At 48.1% G+C, this 16,146-nt stretch overlaps 1 protein-coding gene across 1 annotated transcript in view; it reads right to left on the bottom strand.

Moving 5' to 3' along the window:
• The window catches only part of LOC145344307 (serine/threonine-protein kinase 38-like), a 78,003-nt gene that overhangs the window by 3,095 nt on the left and 58,762 nt on the right, over window positions 1-16,146 (bottom strand). Inside the window, exons 7-12 of the mRNA XM_080191395.1 lie at window positions 15,692-15,846; window positions 14,342-14,444; window positions 13,492-13,553; window positions 11,486-11,603; window positions 10,000-10,123; window positions 7,052-7,147 (exon numbers count right to left, since the gene is read on the bottom strand). Coding sequence (XP_080047521.1) covers window positions 7,052-7,147; window positions 10,000-10,123; window positions 11,486-11,603; window positions 13,492-13,553; window positions 14,342-14,444; window positions 15,692-15,846 — 658 coding nt within the window. The remainder of the gene's footprint in view (window positions 1-7,051; window positions 7,148-9,999; window positions 10,124-11,485; window positions 11,604-13,491; window positions 13,554-14,341; window positions 14,445-15,691; window positions 15,847-16,146) is intronic.

The following is a 16,146-nucleotide window of genomic DNA, read 5'->3' as shown; positions in this document are numbered from 1 at the left end:
GTGGGTTTACAGGAATAGAGCCTGAGTGGGATTATGGTTGGCACAGAGCTGATGGGCCAAATGGCCTCCTTCTGCACTGTAGGGATTCTATGATTCTACAAGGCCATTTGGCCCATCGAGTCCGCACCAGCTCTTCGAAAGAGCATCTTGCCCAGGCCCTATCCCCAGAACTTCTCATATTTACCCCACTAATCAATATATCTTGAGACACGAAGGGGCAATTTAGCATGGTCAATCCACCTAACCCACACATATTTGGAGTGTGGGGGGAAAACTGGAGCACCCGGAGGAAACCCACGAAGACACGGGGAGAATGTACAAACTCCACACAGGGTGATTCAAGGCTGGAATCGAATCGGGATCCCTGGTGCTGTGAGGCAGCAGTGCACTGTGGCCATGGATCGATTTGAATGCAAGGATAAAACAATTTAAAATTGTCAAAAACTTGTACCTTCCTTCAGGGGAAAGATACAAAAGTCTGAGATGATATACCGACTGACTCAAGAACAACTTCTTCCCTGCTGCCATCAGACTTTTGAATGGACCTACCTCGCATTAAGTTGATCTTTCTCTACACCCTCGCTGTGACTGTAACACTACATTCTGCACTCTCACCTTTCCTTCTCTATGAACCGTATGCTTTATCTGTATATCATACAAGAAACAATACTTTCCACTGCATACTAATGCATGTGACAATAATAAATCAAATCAAATAATGCCAAGTTCACTGCCGGGAGGTCTATTATTTATAGAAAAGCAAATCGATCTCGTTTCCCAGACAGTCTCAGTAACAACACAAACCCCACCTTAATAAATAGTGATGTCTTGAGGAGTGTACATATTACAGAAGGAGGTGCTGGAAGTCTTAAAACGCATCAAGGTAGATAAATCCCTGGGGCCTGATGAAATGTATCCCAGGACATTGTGGGAGGCGAGGGAGGAAATTGCAGATCCCCTAGCCGAGATATTTGAATCATCGATAGTCACGGGTGAGGTGCCTGAAGATCGGAGAGTGGCAAATGTTGTACCTTGGTTTAAAAAGGGCTGCAGGGAAAAGCCTGGAACTACAGGCCAGTGAGACTCATCTGTGGTGGGTAAATTGAAGGTATTTTGAGATACAGGATCTACAGGCATTTAGAGATGCAAGGACTGATTAGGGACAGTCAGCATGGCTTTGTGAGTGGAAAATCATGTCTCACAGATTTATTTGAGTTTTTTGAAGGGGTAAGGAAGAAGGTAGATGAGGGCAGTGTGGTTAATGTTGTCTACATGGACTTTAGTAAGGTCTTTGACAAGGTACCGCATGGTAGGTTGTTGCATAAGGTTAAATCTCATGGGATCCAGGGTGAGGTATCTAAATGGATACAAAATTGGCTTCTTGCAGAGAGTTGTTTTTTGAAACTGGAGGCCTGTGACCAGTGATGTGCCTCAGGGATCAGTGCTGGGTCATTGATATTTGTCATTTATATTAATGATTTGGATGAGAATATGGGGGGCATGGTTAGTGAGTTTGCCGATGACACCAAGATTGGTGGCATAGTGGACAGTGTGGAAGGTTATCTCCAATTGCAACGGAACCTTGATCAATTGGGCCAGTGGGCTAACGAATGGCAGATGGAGTTTAATTTAGACAAATGTGAGGTGATGCATTTTGATAGATTGAACCAGAGCAGGACTTACTCAGTTAATGGTAGGGCGTTGGGGAGAGTTACAGAACAAAGAGATCTAGGGATACATGTTCATAGCTCCTTGAAAGTGGAGTCACAGGTGGACAGAGTGGTGAAGAAGGCATTCGGCATACTTAGTTTCATTGGTCAGAACATTGAATACAGGAGTTGGGACATCTTGTTCAAGTTGTACAAGACATTGGTAAGGCCACACTTGGAATACTGTGTGCAGTTCTGGTCACCCTATTATAGAAAGGATATTATTAAACTAGAAAGAGTGCAGAAAAGATTTACTAGGATGCTACCGGGACTTGATGGATTGAGTTATAAGGAGAGGCTGGATAGACTGGGACTTCTTTCTCTGGAGCGTAGGAGGCTGAGGGGTGATCTTACAGAGGTCTATAAAATAATGAGGGGCATAGACAAGGTCAATAGTCAATATATTTTTCCCAAAGGTAGGGGAGTCTAAAACTAGAGGGCATAGATTTAAGGTGAGAAGGGACAGATACAATGTGTCCAGAGGGGCAATTTTTTTCACACAGAGGGTGGTGAGTGTCTGGAACAAGCTGTCAGAGGCAGTATGAGAGGCAGGTACAATTTTATCTTTTAAAAAGCATTTAGATAGTTACATGGATATGATGGATATAGAGGGATATGGGCCAAATGCGGGCAATTGGGATTAGCTTATGGGTTTAAAAAGAAGGGCAGCATGGACAAGTTGGGCTGAAGGGCCTGTTTCCATGCTGTAAACCTCTCTGACTCTAGTTAGAAAAGACAAAATTACTTCTGGGATTGCTGATGATTCAACTCCTTCACAAACACAGAAAAGCAACATGCAAACACCTGCTGGTCTGAATTAACCCAACTACTGAACAGACTGATCTCCACACCCTGTTCAGCAGCCCTACCCAAAACCCATCATTTACTGCCATCACTATCACTTTACAATCCACCTGCTGGTTTGAACAGCCACACATCAAAGGCAGTCAGGTGTTGGCCCACACCAGGGAGTGGTGATAGATTCCCTCCCACTACAGCTTTCATGGAGCAGGCTCACAATTGACCAGCTTCTTTGGGCTGGTAGTATCGTAGAATCCCCACAGTGCAGAATGAGGCCATTCAGCCCATCAAGTCTGCCCCAACTCCCCAATAGAGCATCTTACCCAGGCCCTATCCCCATATTAACCCTGCTAATTCCTCTAACTTGCACATCTTTGGGCACTAAGGGGCAATTTAGTATGGCCAATCTATCTAACCCACACATCTTTGGACTGTGGGAGGAAGCTGGAGCACCCAGAGGAAACCCATGCCAACACGGGGAGAACGTGCAGACTCCGCATAGACAACTTAGGCCAAAATTGAACCCGATCCCTGGCACTGAGGCAGCAGTGCTAACTACTGTGCCTCTGTGCCACCCTTAGACTTCTCAAAGTAGAATAGTGCAGCACAGGAAACCCAGGAGACTAAGGAAATTTGGCATGTCCGCTACGACGCTCACCAACTTTTTCAGATGCATCATAGAAAGCATTCTTTCTGGTTGTATCACAGCTTGGTATGGGCTCCTGCCCTGCCCAAGACTGCAAGAAACTACAAAGGGTTGTGAACGTAGTCCAGTCCCTCACTCAAACCAGCCTCCCATCCATTGACTCTGTCTACACTTCCCGCTGCCTCAGAAAAGCAGCCAGCATCATTAAGGAACCAAAAAAGAGAAAATGCTGGAAAATCTCAGCAGGTCTGGCAGCATCTGCATGGAGAGAAAAGAGCTGACGTTTCGAGTCTAGATGACCCTTTGTCAAAGCACATAATCAAAGACATCCCAGACATTCTCTCTTCCACCTTCTTCCATTGGGAAAAAGATACAAAAGTCTGAAGTCACGTACCAACCGACTCCAGAACAGCTTCTTCCCTGCTGCTGTCAGAGTTTTGAATGGACCTACCTGGCATTAAGCTGATCTTTCTCTACACCCTACCTATGACTGTAACACTACATTCTGCACTCTCTCCTTTCCTTCCCTATGCTTTGTCTGTATTGTGAGCAAGAAACAGTACTTTTCACTGTTTGTTAATACGTGTGACAATAATAAATCAAAATCATTTGGAGCCACGCACATCCATCAATATCAGCAATGCCAACATGTCCTGGCAAGTGGGTTCTGAGTGACAACGCCCTGCAGCGAGCTGTCTTTTTACTGATGTTGAAGATACGGCATCTGCATCGGCCCTTTTCGAAAGTGATGCATGTTTTTTCTCTTGCACAACATGTCAGGTGACTTCCCAGACTTGTTTTTATTTTTCTCTTCAACTTATTCCCGGAATGAGAATCAGACAGCATTCACAGTTCACCTCGCGGGCATCAGGTGCCTAGGTTTGGGCTGGAGTTACGTGGAGGCCTGTCAGGGCAGTGCTGGCAGCTTCCCGGAGCTGGTGGTGTTTTTAAAAATGACAATTTGTGCAACTCCTTCTCGTGGCGATCCACAACCCCCGATCTCCAGAGTCACAGCTGGCAATTTTACAACTGGCCACTGGGTTACTTACCTCCAGCTCCTCTCTCCCGCGCCTTTATCCAGCTTTCTACTTAAATATCTCAAAGCTACCCACCGCAACCACTCCCTGCGGGAGCGAGTTCCACGTGTGTGTGTACAGGCACTCTGCCTGAATTCCTGGCTGGGTTTATTGGTGACTGTATTATCTTCATGCTTCCTAAATCTGGTCTCTGTCGCAAGTAGAGTATTTTCTCTGTTTTGTTTTAACTTTCCATTCGTGAAGACACAAGCCCAAGGGGAAAAGGAAGAAACCCTTTCCCACAGGTCACATTAAATTGAATGAAACTATTACTGATCAATTGTCAATTTTTTAAAAAAATTATTTTTTTTTACAGGATGTGAGCGTCGCTGCCTGGGCCAGCACTCACTGCCCATCCCTAACTGCCCTTCATTTCCGAGAACATTCCAACCCCATTGCTGTGCCTCTGGAGTCACACATAGGCCAGACCAGGTAAGGAAGGCAGATTTCCTTCCCTGAAGGGGACCATTAGTGAACCAGGTGAGTTTACAACAACGGTTTCATGGTCATCATTTGACTTGTAATTCCAGATTTTTATTGAATCCAAATTTCACGTCCGTTGTCATGGAGTCATACAATGCAGAAAAGGCCCTTCGTCCTGTCGATTCATAAGAACATAAGAACATAAGAAATAGGAGCAGGAGTAGGCCATCTAGCCCTTCGAGCCTGCCCCGCCATTCAATAAGATCATGGCTGATCTGTCGCTGCTCAGTTCCACTTTCCCGCCCTCTCCCCATAACCCTTAATCCCCTCTCCTATCAAAAACCCATCAACCCGCGTCTTAAAACTATTTAGCGAGGCAGCCTCCACCACTTCAACGGGCAGAGAATTCCAGAGATTCACCACCGTTTGAGTGAAGAAGTTCCTCCTCAACTCCGTTCTAAACCGCCCCCCTTTTATCTTGAGGCTGTGCCCCCTAGTCCTACTGTCTTTTTTGAGCGGGAAGAGTCTCTCCACCTCTATCCTATCCATCCCATTCATCATCTTATACGTCTCAATGAGATCTCCCCTCATTCTTCTAAACTCTAACGAGTACAAGCCCAGTTTATTCAGCCTCTCCTCATAGCTCAACCCCCTCAACTCCGGTATCAGCCTAGTAAACCTCCTCTGCACTCCCTCCAAGGCCAAAATATCTTTGCGCAGGTGCGGCGCCCAAAACTGCACACAGTACATTCAGACAATATCTACCACTAAAGACACACTAATCCCATTTTCCTGCAATATTAAACATTATGATATTTCAAGTGCTCATCCAAATGTTTTTTAAATGTAAGGTTTCCAGCTTTGACCTTCCCAGGCAGAGTATTCCTGATTCCCACAACCCTCTGAATGAAGTGGTTTTTTTCTCAAATCCCCTTTGAATCTCCTGCCCTCACCCCTCATGACTGACCCCTCAACCAAGGGAAACAGCTGCCCCTGACTCACCCTGTCCATATCCCTCATAAACTTATACACCTCAATCATGTTCCCCCCCTACCTTTCTCTGCTCTAAAGAAAATAATCCAAGCATTTCTAGTCTTTCCTTATAGCTCAAATGCTCCATCCCAGGCAACATCCTGGTGACCCTCCTCTGTATCCCCTCCAGTGCTATCGCATCTTTCCTGTGGTGGGATTCGAACCTGGCTCTCTGCTTTACTAGTCAAGGTGACAATACCAGTACACCACCATCTTCCCTTGAAAAAGGAGAGACTTGGGCAGCACAGTGGTTAGCATTGCTGCCTAGCAACGCTAGGGACTGGGGTTCAATTTCGGCCTTGGGTCACTGTCTGTGCGGAGACTGCACATTCTCCTCATGCCTCTGTGGGTTTCCTCCAGGTGCTCCGATTTCCTCCCACAGTCCAAAAGATGTGCTGGTTAGGGTGCACTGGCCATGTTAAATTCTCCCTCAGGGTAGCCGAATAGGTGCCGGAGTGTGGCGACTAGGGAATTCTCACAGTAAGTGCAAGACTGCTTGTGACAATAATAAATAAATCATAGAACCCTACAGTGCAAAAAGAGGCCCTTCGGCCCATCGAGTCTGCACCAAACACAATCCCACCCAGGCCCTACCCCCATATCCCTACATATTATACCCACTAATCCCTTTAACCTACACATCCCTGGACACTAAGGGGCAATTTCCTAGCATGGCCAATCAACCTAACCCGCACATCTTTGGACTGTGGGAGGAAACCGGAGGCAACCCACGCAGACACGTGGAGAATGTACAAACTCCACACAGACAGTGACCCGAGCCGGGAATCGAACCCAGGACCCTGAAGCTGTGAAACAGCAGTGCTAACCACTGTGCTACCATGCTGCCCTAAACTTAAACTTGTACTTTTCATGATCACTAGAGTCTCAAGTTCCTCGCAGTCAATGGAGGACAGTCACTGTTATGGGGTTTTACCCACCAGATACACAAACAGCACTTAATTTAACATTGCATTTAAAGACAGCACCTCCAACAGTGCAGCACTGTGTGTGTGTCAACCTAGACTTTTCTGTTTCAAGTCCTGAAGTGAGATTTGAACCTGAAACCTTGTGACCCAGAGGCGAGAGTGTTACCAACAGAGCCACAGCTGACTCACTGAGGGAATTTTGTCTGGAACAATCACTTCCACAGCACGGTGAGTGTAGCAGTGAATAGAGCCACAGTGCAGAAAAGGCCCTTTGGCCCATCGAGTCAGCGCCCACAATGAATGGATCATTCTTTCACTCCTCACTCTACCCAACCTCCCCCAACTTACACTGGTGTCAATGGGATAGGAGGCAGGAGAGGTTACCCTTTCTGTATTCCCACCCTCCCAAGTCCAATCCCCCCCCGCTGTTGCGTTTACCTGGTGTGTTCCCAGTCTACTCCTTCGAAAAACTGGTGACTTTTAATTTCTTCCACACTATTTGCCCCGATTCGATCATCTGCCGCACAGCAAAACCTGGGAACGTACAACACAACAAGTCAGGGCAACAATTCCTTTACTTCTCTTTAAATTCATTTGTGGCACAAGGGCGTCGCTGCCTGGCACGATGTGGAGATGCCGGCGTTGGACTGGGGCAAACACAGTGAGAAGTCTCGCAACACCAGGTTAGAGTCCAACCAGTTTATGTGATAGTAAACCCACAAGCTTTCAGAAGGAACACCGTTCCTGAAAGCTTGTGAGATTACCATCAAATAAGCTGGGCCAGTGTTTATTACCCATCCACAGTTGCCCTTGAACTGAGTGTCTTGCTAGGCAAGACTCAGAGGGCAGTTGAGAGTCAACCACATTGCTGTGGCTCTGGAGTCACACGTTGGCCAGACCGGGTAAGCTCGGCAGATTTTCTTCCCTAAAGGGACGTTACTGAACCAGATGGGTTTTTCCCCCACAATCGATGGTCACCACTTCTGAGGCTGGCTCTTCAATTTCAGGATTTATGAATTGAATTCAAATTCCACCAGCTGCCGTGGCGGGATTTGAACTCCACGACCCTATGGCATCAACCTGACCCTCTGGATTACCAACCAGTGACAATACCACTCCGTACAGACTCTGCACAGACAGTGACCCAAGCGGGAATCGAACCCGGGTCCCTGGCGCTGTGAGGCAGCAGTGTTAACCACTGTGCCACCCACGTCTTTTCTTTTTCAAGGGGAGGCAGTGGTATTGTCACTATTTTAGTAAACCAGAGACCCAGGGTAATGGTGTAGAGACCCAGGCTCGTATCCCACCACAGGAAGGAGATAGCAGTAGCCGGGGTACAGAGGAGGTTCAGCAGGATGTTGCCTGGGATGGAGTATTTGAGCCATAAGGAAAGACCAGGTAGGTTTGGTTATTCACCATTCGGTCAAATTCTGCAGATCTCGATCTTGACTGGCCTTGGCTTTAGAACGTTGAAAACTCTTACCCACAATCTCAGTTTTGACACGTTCAGCCTTGACAGCACTTTGGCAGAGAGAGTTCCAGATTTCTGTGACGATTTGTATACCGTAACCCTTCCTCACTGAACAGCCAGACTCCAGTCTGAAGTTTCCTCCCCCCTGTTCAGATTGCCACAGTAAAAAGTCTGACAACACCAGGTTTTAGTCCAACCTATTTATTTGATAATATACTCGCAAGCTTTCGGGTTAGCCCCTTCGTCAGGTGAACTAGGTTGGACTAAAACCTGGTGTTGTCAGACTTTTTACTGTGTTTACGCCAGTCCAACGCCGGCATACCCACATCAGATTGCCACCACCAGAGGGAACCATTTCCCTCTGTCAGAGCTTTCAGGGAAATTCTGCCTCTGGTTTTTACCCCTCCTGTGGTCACTCACTCACTCACTCAGTAAAACGCAAAACAAGTGCATTTAGTTCAAAACGGTGCAGCAAAGAGCTGGTGAAGGAGAAAGTTAAAATAAAGCAGCAACAGGCTCCCACAGAATTTTGTTTTAAAAACTTAATTCCAATCCAATCAAGTCAAATTAAAGCCAATTCAGAGTCCCAACAAGTTGGGACATTCCCGATCCAAGCTGACGCTCCTACAGAAATAAATTAGCCAAATCATATCTTAAAGCTAAAAAGGTCTGACTTGTAAATGAATAACTGCAGATTTACCATGGGATTTACTGTATTAGTTGCACATAAATCAACTAACTGTCCCTTAAAGCCTGCTTCACACTAGAATTCGTAAAACAAAATTAATGTCCTCTTTTTGTTTGGAACCTGAGAGGGAGAACACAAGAGAGAGACAGCAAGGAGGGAGGGAGAGAGGGAGAGAGAGACTCACACACAGCGAGGAGAGAGAGAGAGAGAGACACTCACACACAGCGAGGAGAGAGAGGGAGAGAGAGACTCACACACAGCGAGGAGAGAGAGAGAGAGACTCACACACAGCGAGGAGAGGGAGAGAGACTCACACACAGCGAGGGGAGAGAGAGAGACTCACACACAGCGAGGGGAGAGAGAGAGACACACACAGCGAGGAGAGGGAGAGAGACTCACACACAGCAAGGAGAGGGAGAGAGAGACTCACACACAGAGAGGAGAGGGAGAGAGAGACTCACACACAGAGAGGGGAGAGAGAGAGACTCACACACAGCGAGGAGAGGGAGAGAGAGACTCACACACAGCGAGGAGAGGGAGAGGCACACAGCGAGAGTATACAAAGTGACACACACACACAGAGACACAGAGAGAAGGACAGACAGTGAGGGACACACAGAGGATTATACAGATTGACAGAGGGCTTTAGAGAGAGAGAGACACACACACACACACACACACACACACACACACACACAGATAGAGAGAGAGAGAGAAACAGCAAGAGAGAAAGAGATAGAGTGAGAGAGAATTCAACTCCAGTGACTGGGCTGGCGAGCCTCATAGAAGCCCAGAGACATAGCGGAACTGGAAGATCGCACAGGCAGCCAGTGTCTTGCTGCTGGAAACCCACCGTGAGGGGAGGGGGTTTGGGGCAGATTGTAAATAAACATAAATATCATCTTTACATCAATACAGAGTTTATCAAAGAGCTACAGAGAAAACCTTGGAATATAACCATGTAAAAGAGAGTGTTCCAACACAGATTAATCTGCTGGAGGCCATTCAGCCCATCACATCTTATAGCATCGCTGATTCTTTAATTGTACCTTTACACTCCTCCTCTCCAAACACCCCTGTCCAGCTGGCCCTGTAGGGATAGCTGAACGATGATGAAATATTCCATCCCCTGAGCAGCCTCTGCTAAGAAATATTAGTCTAAAATTCCCCCTTTTCCAATAAGGTGGGGCCTGTACCCAGTTTGTCGTCGGGTAGAAATGCCAGTACCTTAGAATCAGACTCTTGGACCTCTCGGAGATCGGAACCTCTGGAGGGAAAACCAGCGTTTCTTTCCAGCTCATCACCTTCTGATACGTCTCCTGGGGGGTTTCCGAACAGAAGGGAGGGTAACCTGAAAAATTCACAACATCCAACATCACTGAGAAACGTAGAAAACAGGAGGAGGCCCTTCGAGCCTGCTCCACCATTCATTCAGATCACGGCTGGTCATCCAACTCAACCTCCTGAACCTGCCTCCATTCCCATCTCCTTCCATCCCCCTTCCCAAACAAACAGATTATAACACGGGGTGGACACATCCTGTCAATCGTCTATAAACAGAATTAAGGGCAAATTTCAAAAGCTTCAGGTGAGATTTTCAATCCACTGACGCAAGGCTTTTGTTTATTTATGTTTGCCTGGGAGTTCAGAGGAGATTCGCCAAGTCATGTGAGTTTATGATCAGGTTGATTGACAGAGACATAGAACATAGAACATAGAACATTACAGCGCGGAACAGGCCCTTCGGCCCACAATGTTGCGCCGACCAGTCTTATTTTTTAAAAAAAAACATTGACCCACTAATCTAAACCACTCCTTTTTCGTCCATAAACCTATCCACCAATCTCTTAAACGCCCCCAAACTAGGTGCATTTACAACTGACGGAGTCACGTGATCAACAGGAGGCGGCAAGCTCGCAATTCGAGGATAAAGGGGTGAAGGCAGGATCAGGATATTAAATTCAATGATCAAAATGAACGGCAGAGCAGGCTCAAAGGGCCGAATGGCCTCTCCCTGTTTTTAGTTTCTATCAATGAAACTGTTTTATTCTCATCTTAAGCCAAGGGTAGTTGCTGCCTGGGCTGGTGTCTTTCTCTCTGTCCCTCCCTCTTCTCCAAAGGCTTTCTGAAAGCTCTGGTAACCCAAATCAAAGCAAGTCTGCCTGCGATTACTAACCAATTTTAAAGAGGGGTTTACGTCTATAAGAGAAATATTGCTTGATTGGACAGGTTAGCAGTTAAGAGCTGTATCTTGTCATGTAAATATTGTTGAAATGTTAAAAGTTGAGCTAATTCATTTGTTATACTGAAACTGTGCTGTTAAATAGCGTTTGTTTTGATAAAAGCTTCCCAGTGTGTCTGTAGAATCGCGCCTGGAGTGAAACACTTACCCTCACACTGAGGACAAAAACAGAAAAATTGTTGGGATCGAGTCTGTCTCCATTATATAACTCGGGCTTTCTGATCTGGTCACTAACGAGTGGGATTTGAATCCCCCACCTTCCGACTCAGAGGTGGGAAGACTACCACAAGGATAAAGGATGGTGCCAGCGCCATTGAGAGTACTTCACTTTCTAATTATGGACGCTTGTTAACTAACTGACTCTACACACGGAGCACAGTCACCAGGCCATCTCCTATTGACTGCCACACCCTGGGCCGTTCTCCTGGACAACAGCAATCAAAGAACTTCCTGATTGGTCCTCGGACATACCTATCAGCATTTCATACATGATGACCCCCAAGGACCACCAATCACAGAGCTTGTTGTATCCGTTCTGCATGAATACTTCCGGGGCAATGTAATCTGGGGTGCCAACCGTGGAGTAGGCCTGAAAACCAGAATGAAAAGTAACATTAATTCCCAGGATCCAAAGATCGACCATTCTGAGTGACAACACGGACTGCAAACTCCAAACATGCTCATTCTCGGGAAATCAGGGAAGTGGGAGAGCCTCACCGAGTTTCCTTCCGTCACTGCCCCGAGATCGACTGTTCACTGCTTTACCAACTGACTGAGACTTCATTGAATCTCTACAATGCAGAACGAGGCCATTCAGCCCATCGAGCCTGCACTGACAACAATCCCACCCAGGTCCTATCCTATAACTCCACATATTTACCCTGCTAATCCGCCTCACACTAAGGGGCAATTTAGCATGGTCAAACTAACCTGAAAGTGCGAGAGGAAACCGGAGCACCCGGAGGAAACCCACACAGACATGGGGAGAATGTGCAGACTCCACACCGACAGTGAGCCAAGGCGGGAATTGAACCCGGGTCCCTGGCGCTGTGAGGCAGCAATACTAAACACTGTGCTGATCACTTCTCCGGCACTTTTCACAGTTTCAGGATGTCTGAAATCCCTCGACAGCCAATGAAATGCTTTTGTAAAGCTGTCGCTGTCGTAACAGCTTGCGTAGAGCAAGATCCCACAAACAGGAATGAGACAGTGAGCAGTTGTTGGCCGTGACACAGGGGAGAGCACACCTTACTCTTCAAATGGGATTTCTCATATCAATCTGAGGAGGAGACCTTGAATTAGTCTCTCATCTGAAACTCGACAGCGCGGCACTCCTTCAGCACTGTCCCTCTGACAGCGCAGCATTCCCTCAGCACTGACCCTCTGACAGTGCGGCACTCCCTCAGCACTGACCCTCTGACAGTGCGGCACTCCCTCAGCACTGACCCTCTGACAGTGCAGCATTCCCTCGGCACTGACCCTCTGACAGTGTGGCACTCCCTCAGCACTGACCCTCTGACAGTGCGGCACTCCCTCAGCACTGACCCTCTGACAGTGTGGCACGCCCTCAGCACTGACCCTCTGACAGTGCGGCACTCCCTCAGCACTGACCCTCTGACAGCGCGGCACTCCCTCAGCACTGACCCTCTGACAGTGCGGCACTCCCTCAGCACTGACCCTCTGACAGTGCGGCACTCCCTCAGCACTGCACTGGAAGTGTCAGACTGGATTACAGATTCACATGACACAGGATTTGAATTCTCAAGCTTCTAACTCAGAGGCCACCCACTGAGACTGCCCTAACACAAAAATGTTGTAAAAATACTAAAAGCCCACCCACACCTCTACTTTCTCAGGAGACTAAGGAAATTTGGCATGTCAGCTATGACTCTCACCAACATTTACAGATGCAGCATAGAAAGCATTCTTTCTGGTTGTATCACAGCTTGGTATGGGCTCCTGCTCTGTCCAAGACCGCAAGTAACTACAAAAGGTCATGAATGTAGCCCAATCCATCACTCAAACCAGCCTCCCATCCATCTGTCTACACTTCCCACTGTCTTGGAAAAGAGCCAGCATAATTAAGGACCCCCCGCACCCCAGACATTCTCTCTTCCATCTTCTTCTGTCGGGAAAAAGATACAGATGTCTGAGGTCACGTACCAACTGACTCAAGGACAACTTCTTCCCTGCTGCTGTCAGACTTTTGAATGGACCTACCTCGCATTAAGTTGATCTTTCTCTACACCCTAGCTGTGACTGTAACATCTCATTCTGCACCCTCTCCTTTCCTTCTCTATAAACGGTATGCTTTGTCTGTACAGCGCGCAAGAAACAATACTTTCCACTGTATGTTAATACACGTGACAATAATAAATCAATTCAAAAATCAAAATGACACAGAGGTGAGGTTTGAATATTGTGTTCAATATCCAGGGTTTATCAAAACACTCGAGGAAGAGGAGAATAAATCTCACCAGCTGCCGTCTGTTCTTCTTCCACGTTTCTGCTTTTCGTTTCGAGTTCATATTCTGAAAAGCTGGTGAGGAAAGTAATGTAATTAAATCAAAATAGCTAACCGTCCCTGTCCCCGGAGTGGGCAAGCCCCCCCACCGCACCCCCCGTCCCTGGAGTGGGCAGAGCCCCCCAGCTACCCACCCTCCATCCCCCCCTACCCCGCCACCCACTTCCCATCCCCCACTGCCCCCCCCATCCCTGGAGTGGGCAGACACCCCCAGCTCCCCATCCTCCACCCCCCGCCTCCAACCCACTCCCCATCCCTGGAGTGGGCAGACACCCCAGCTCCCGATCCTCCATCCCCCTCCCACCTACTTCCCATCGCCCCCCCCCCCCCCCAATCCCTGGAGTGGGCAGACACCCCAGCTCCCCATCCTCCATCCTCCCCCCTCCTTCCAACCCACTTCCCATCCCCCACCACCCCCCTCCCCCATCCCTGGAGTGGGCAGACACCCCAGCTCCCCATCCTCCATCCTCCCCGCTCCTTCCAACCCACTTCCCATCCCCCACCACCCCCCTCCCCCATCGCTGGAGTGGGCAGACACCCCCCCAAGCCCCCCACAGCCCAATCAAAGAACAAAGAACAGTACGGGACGGGAAACAGGCCCTTCGGCCCTCCAAGCCTGTGCCGCTCATTGGTCCAACTGGACCATTCGTTTGTATCCCTCCATTCCCAGTCTGTTCATGTGACTATCCAGGTAAGATCCCAGCGTGTCTGCCTCCACCACCCTACTTGGCAGCGCATTCCAGGCCCCCACCACCCTCTGTGTAAAAAAAAAAATCAATCACTTTGTTCCAGATTAAACTTACTGAAATCGCTGGGGGGGCTGCAGGTGAGGTTCCGGTAGAACTCCGTCCTATGAGCTTTCTTCAGTCCCGTACACAGCCCAAAATCAGACAGTTTCACATGACCCTGTCAAGAATAAAACACAGCAGCAATGTGACAGAACTCAGCCCAGCCAGAAAACCAAACTGCTTCTGTCCCACAATCACAAACTCCTACACGGCTGTGATAGTTTATGGATTGCGGATATCGCCGGCTGGGCCAGTATCTGTTGCCCATTCCTACTTGCCCTCGAACTGAGTGGCTTGTTCGGCCATTTCTGAGAGTCACTCGCATTGCTGTGGTTCTGGAGTCACGTGTAGGCCAGACCAGGTAAGGACAGCAGATTTCCTTCCCTAAAGGACATTGGTGACCCAGATGGGTTTCTCCCAACAATCGACAATGGTTTTCATGGTCATCAGTAGATTCTTAATTCCAGATTTTTACTGAATTCAAATTTCACCAGCTGCCGTGGTGGGATTCGAACCCAGGTCCCCAGAACATCAGTCTGGGTCTCTGGATTATTAATCCAGTGACAACACCACTGCTCCGCTGTCTCTCCTAAAATCCTCAGGAAATGGCTGCAATTTGAGGGAGAGCAAGAGTTCGGCAAAGGCCAGGAGTGGACAGTGAGGGTGGCCAGTGAGGACTGAGGGTGATCATTGAGCATCGAGAGTGACCAACAAGGGCCAAGGGGGCCAACGAGTGCCAGGGTGGCCGGGCATGGCCAGCCTGCACAAGCGTACAGTTGAGGCTCCATGGTAACCAGTGTGTGTTTGGGGTGGGGGGGGGGTGTGGGGAGTACAAGGGTCTCCTGCTGCCATCACATGACACCAAAGCGAGCACCGACCCTGTGGGGCACAGATTCCAGATTCCAGAGATCCCGAGGACAGAGATAGGAAGAATAGAAAAGCAGCTGAGAAAGGTTCAGGAAGAGCCGGGATCAGGGATTGAGACACACTGTTTGAGAGCTTGTTCCCTGGTCCCAGAACATTGCCAGTGACGTCAACAACTCCCTCACAATCTGGGAGTCATAACACAACAGAGGAGAACAGGATTAGATGTTACAGATGAGGAGAGCTGATAGGGTGAGATGAAATGGGGGTTGATGAAGACTCATTGGAGCATAAATCCTAGTATGGACCAATTGGGCTGAATGGCATAGTTTGGCGCTGGATATTTTGTGTAATCAGAGTCCAGCATTGAAAGATAGAGTGAATTGTAGAATCTTACAACATCGAGCCAACGCAGGCACTTGATAGCTTTACGGATGAGCAAGTGGACAGAATGCGATGCATTGTAAATAGTGTCCACATGGTGGGAGAGGCATGACTTACCCTGCTATCTAACAGGAGGTTATCTGGTTTGATGTCTCTGTGAATAAAACCCAGTTGATGGATGCAGTCAATGGCCAACACCGTCTCGGCAATGTAAAACTGAGCCTCCTCCTCAGAAAGTGTGTCTTTCTTCATGAGCAAGGTCATCATATCACCTGGGGGAAAGACAGACACATCCGAGGTCAATGGAGTCAAGGGGCCTGGATCCCGCCATCCCCCCACCCTGACTGAGTTACCCTGAGGTGGAGGTGGAATGGAGTTTGGAAGAACATCTCATCGAAACCTATAAGGTTTGGAAGGGGTTTGGATAGGGCGGACACTGGGAGATAATAAGAAACATAAGAAATAGGAGCAGGAGTAGGCCATCTGGCCCTTCAAGCCTGCCCTGCCATTCAATAAGATCATGCTGAAACTATCGGGGAATCTAAAACATGGGGCCACAGTCTCAGGAAAAG

This window comes from Carcharhinus amblyrhynchos, chromosome 6, assembly GCF_965287045.1.
Source record: "Carcharhinus amblyrhynchos chromosome 6, sCarAmb.v2.hapA, whole genome shotgun sequence".
Lineage (NCBI taxonomy): Eukaryota > Metazoa > Chordata > Chondrichthyes > Carcharhiniformes > Carcharhinidae > Carcharhinus > Carcharhinus amblyrhynchos.
Note: the sequence above shows the minus strand (reverse complement) of the source record. Positions and strands in the feature narration are given on the sequence as shown.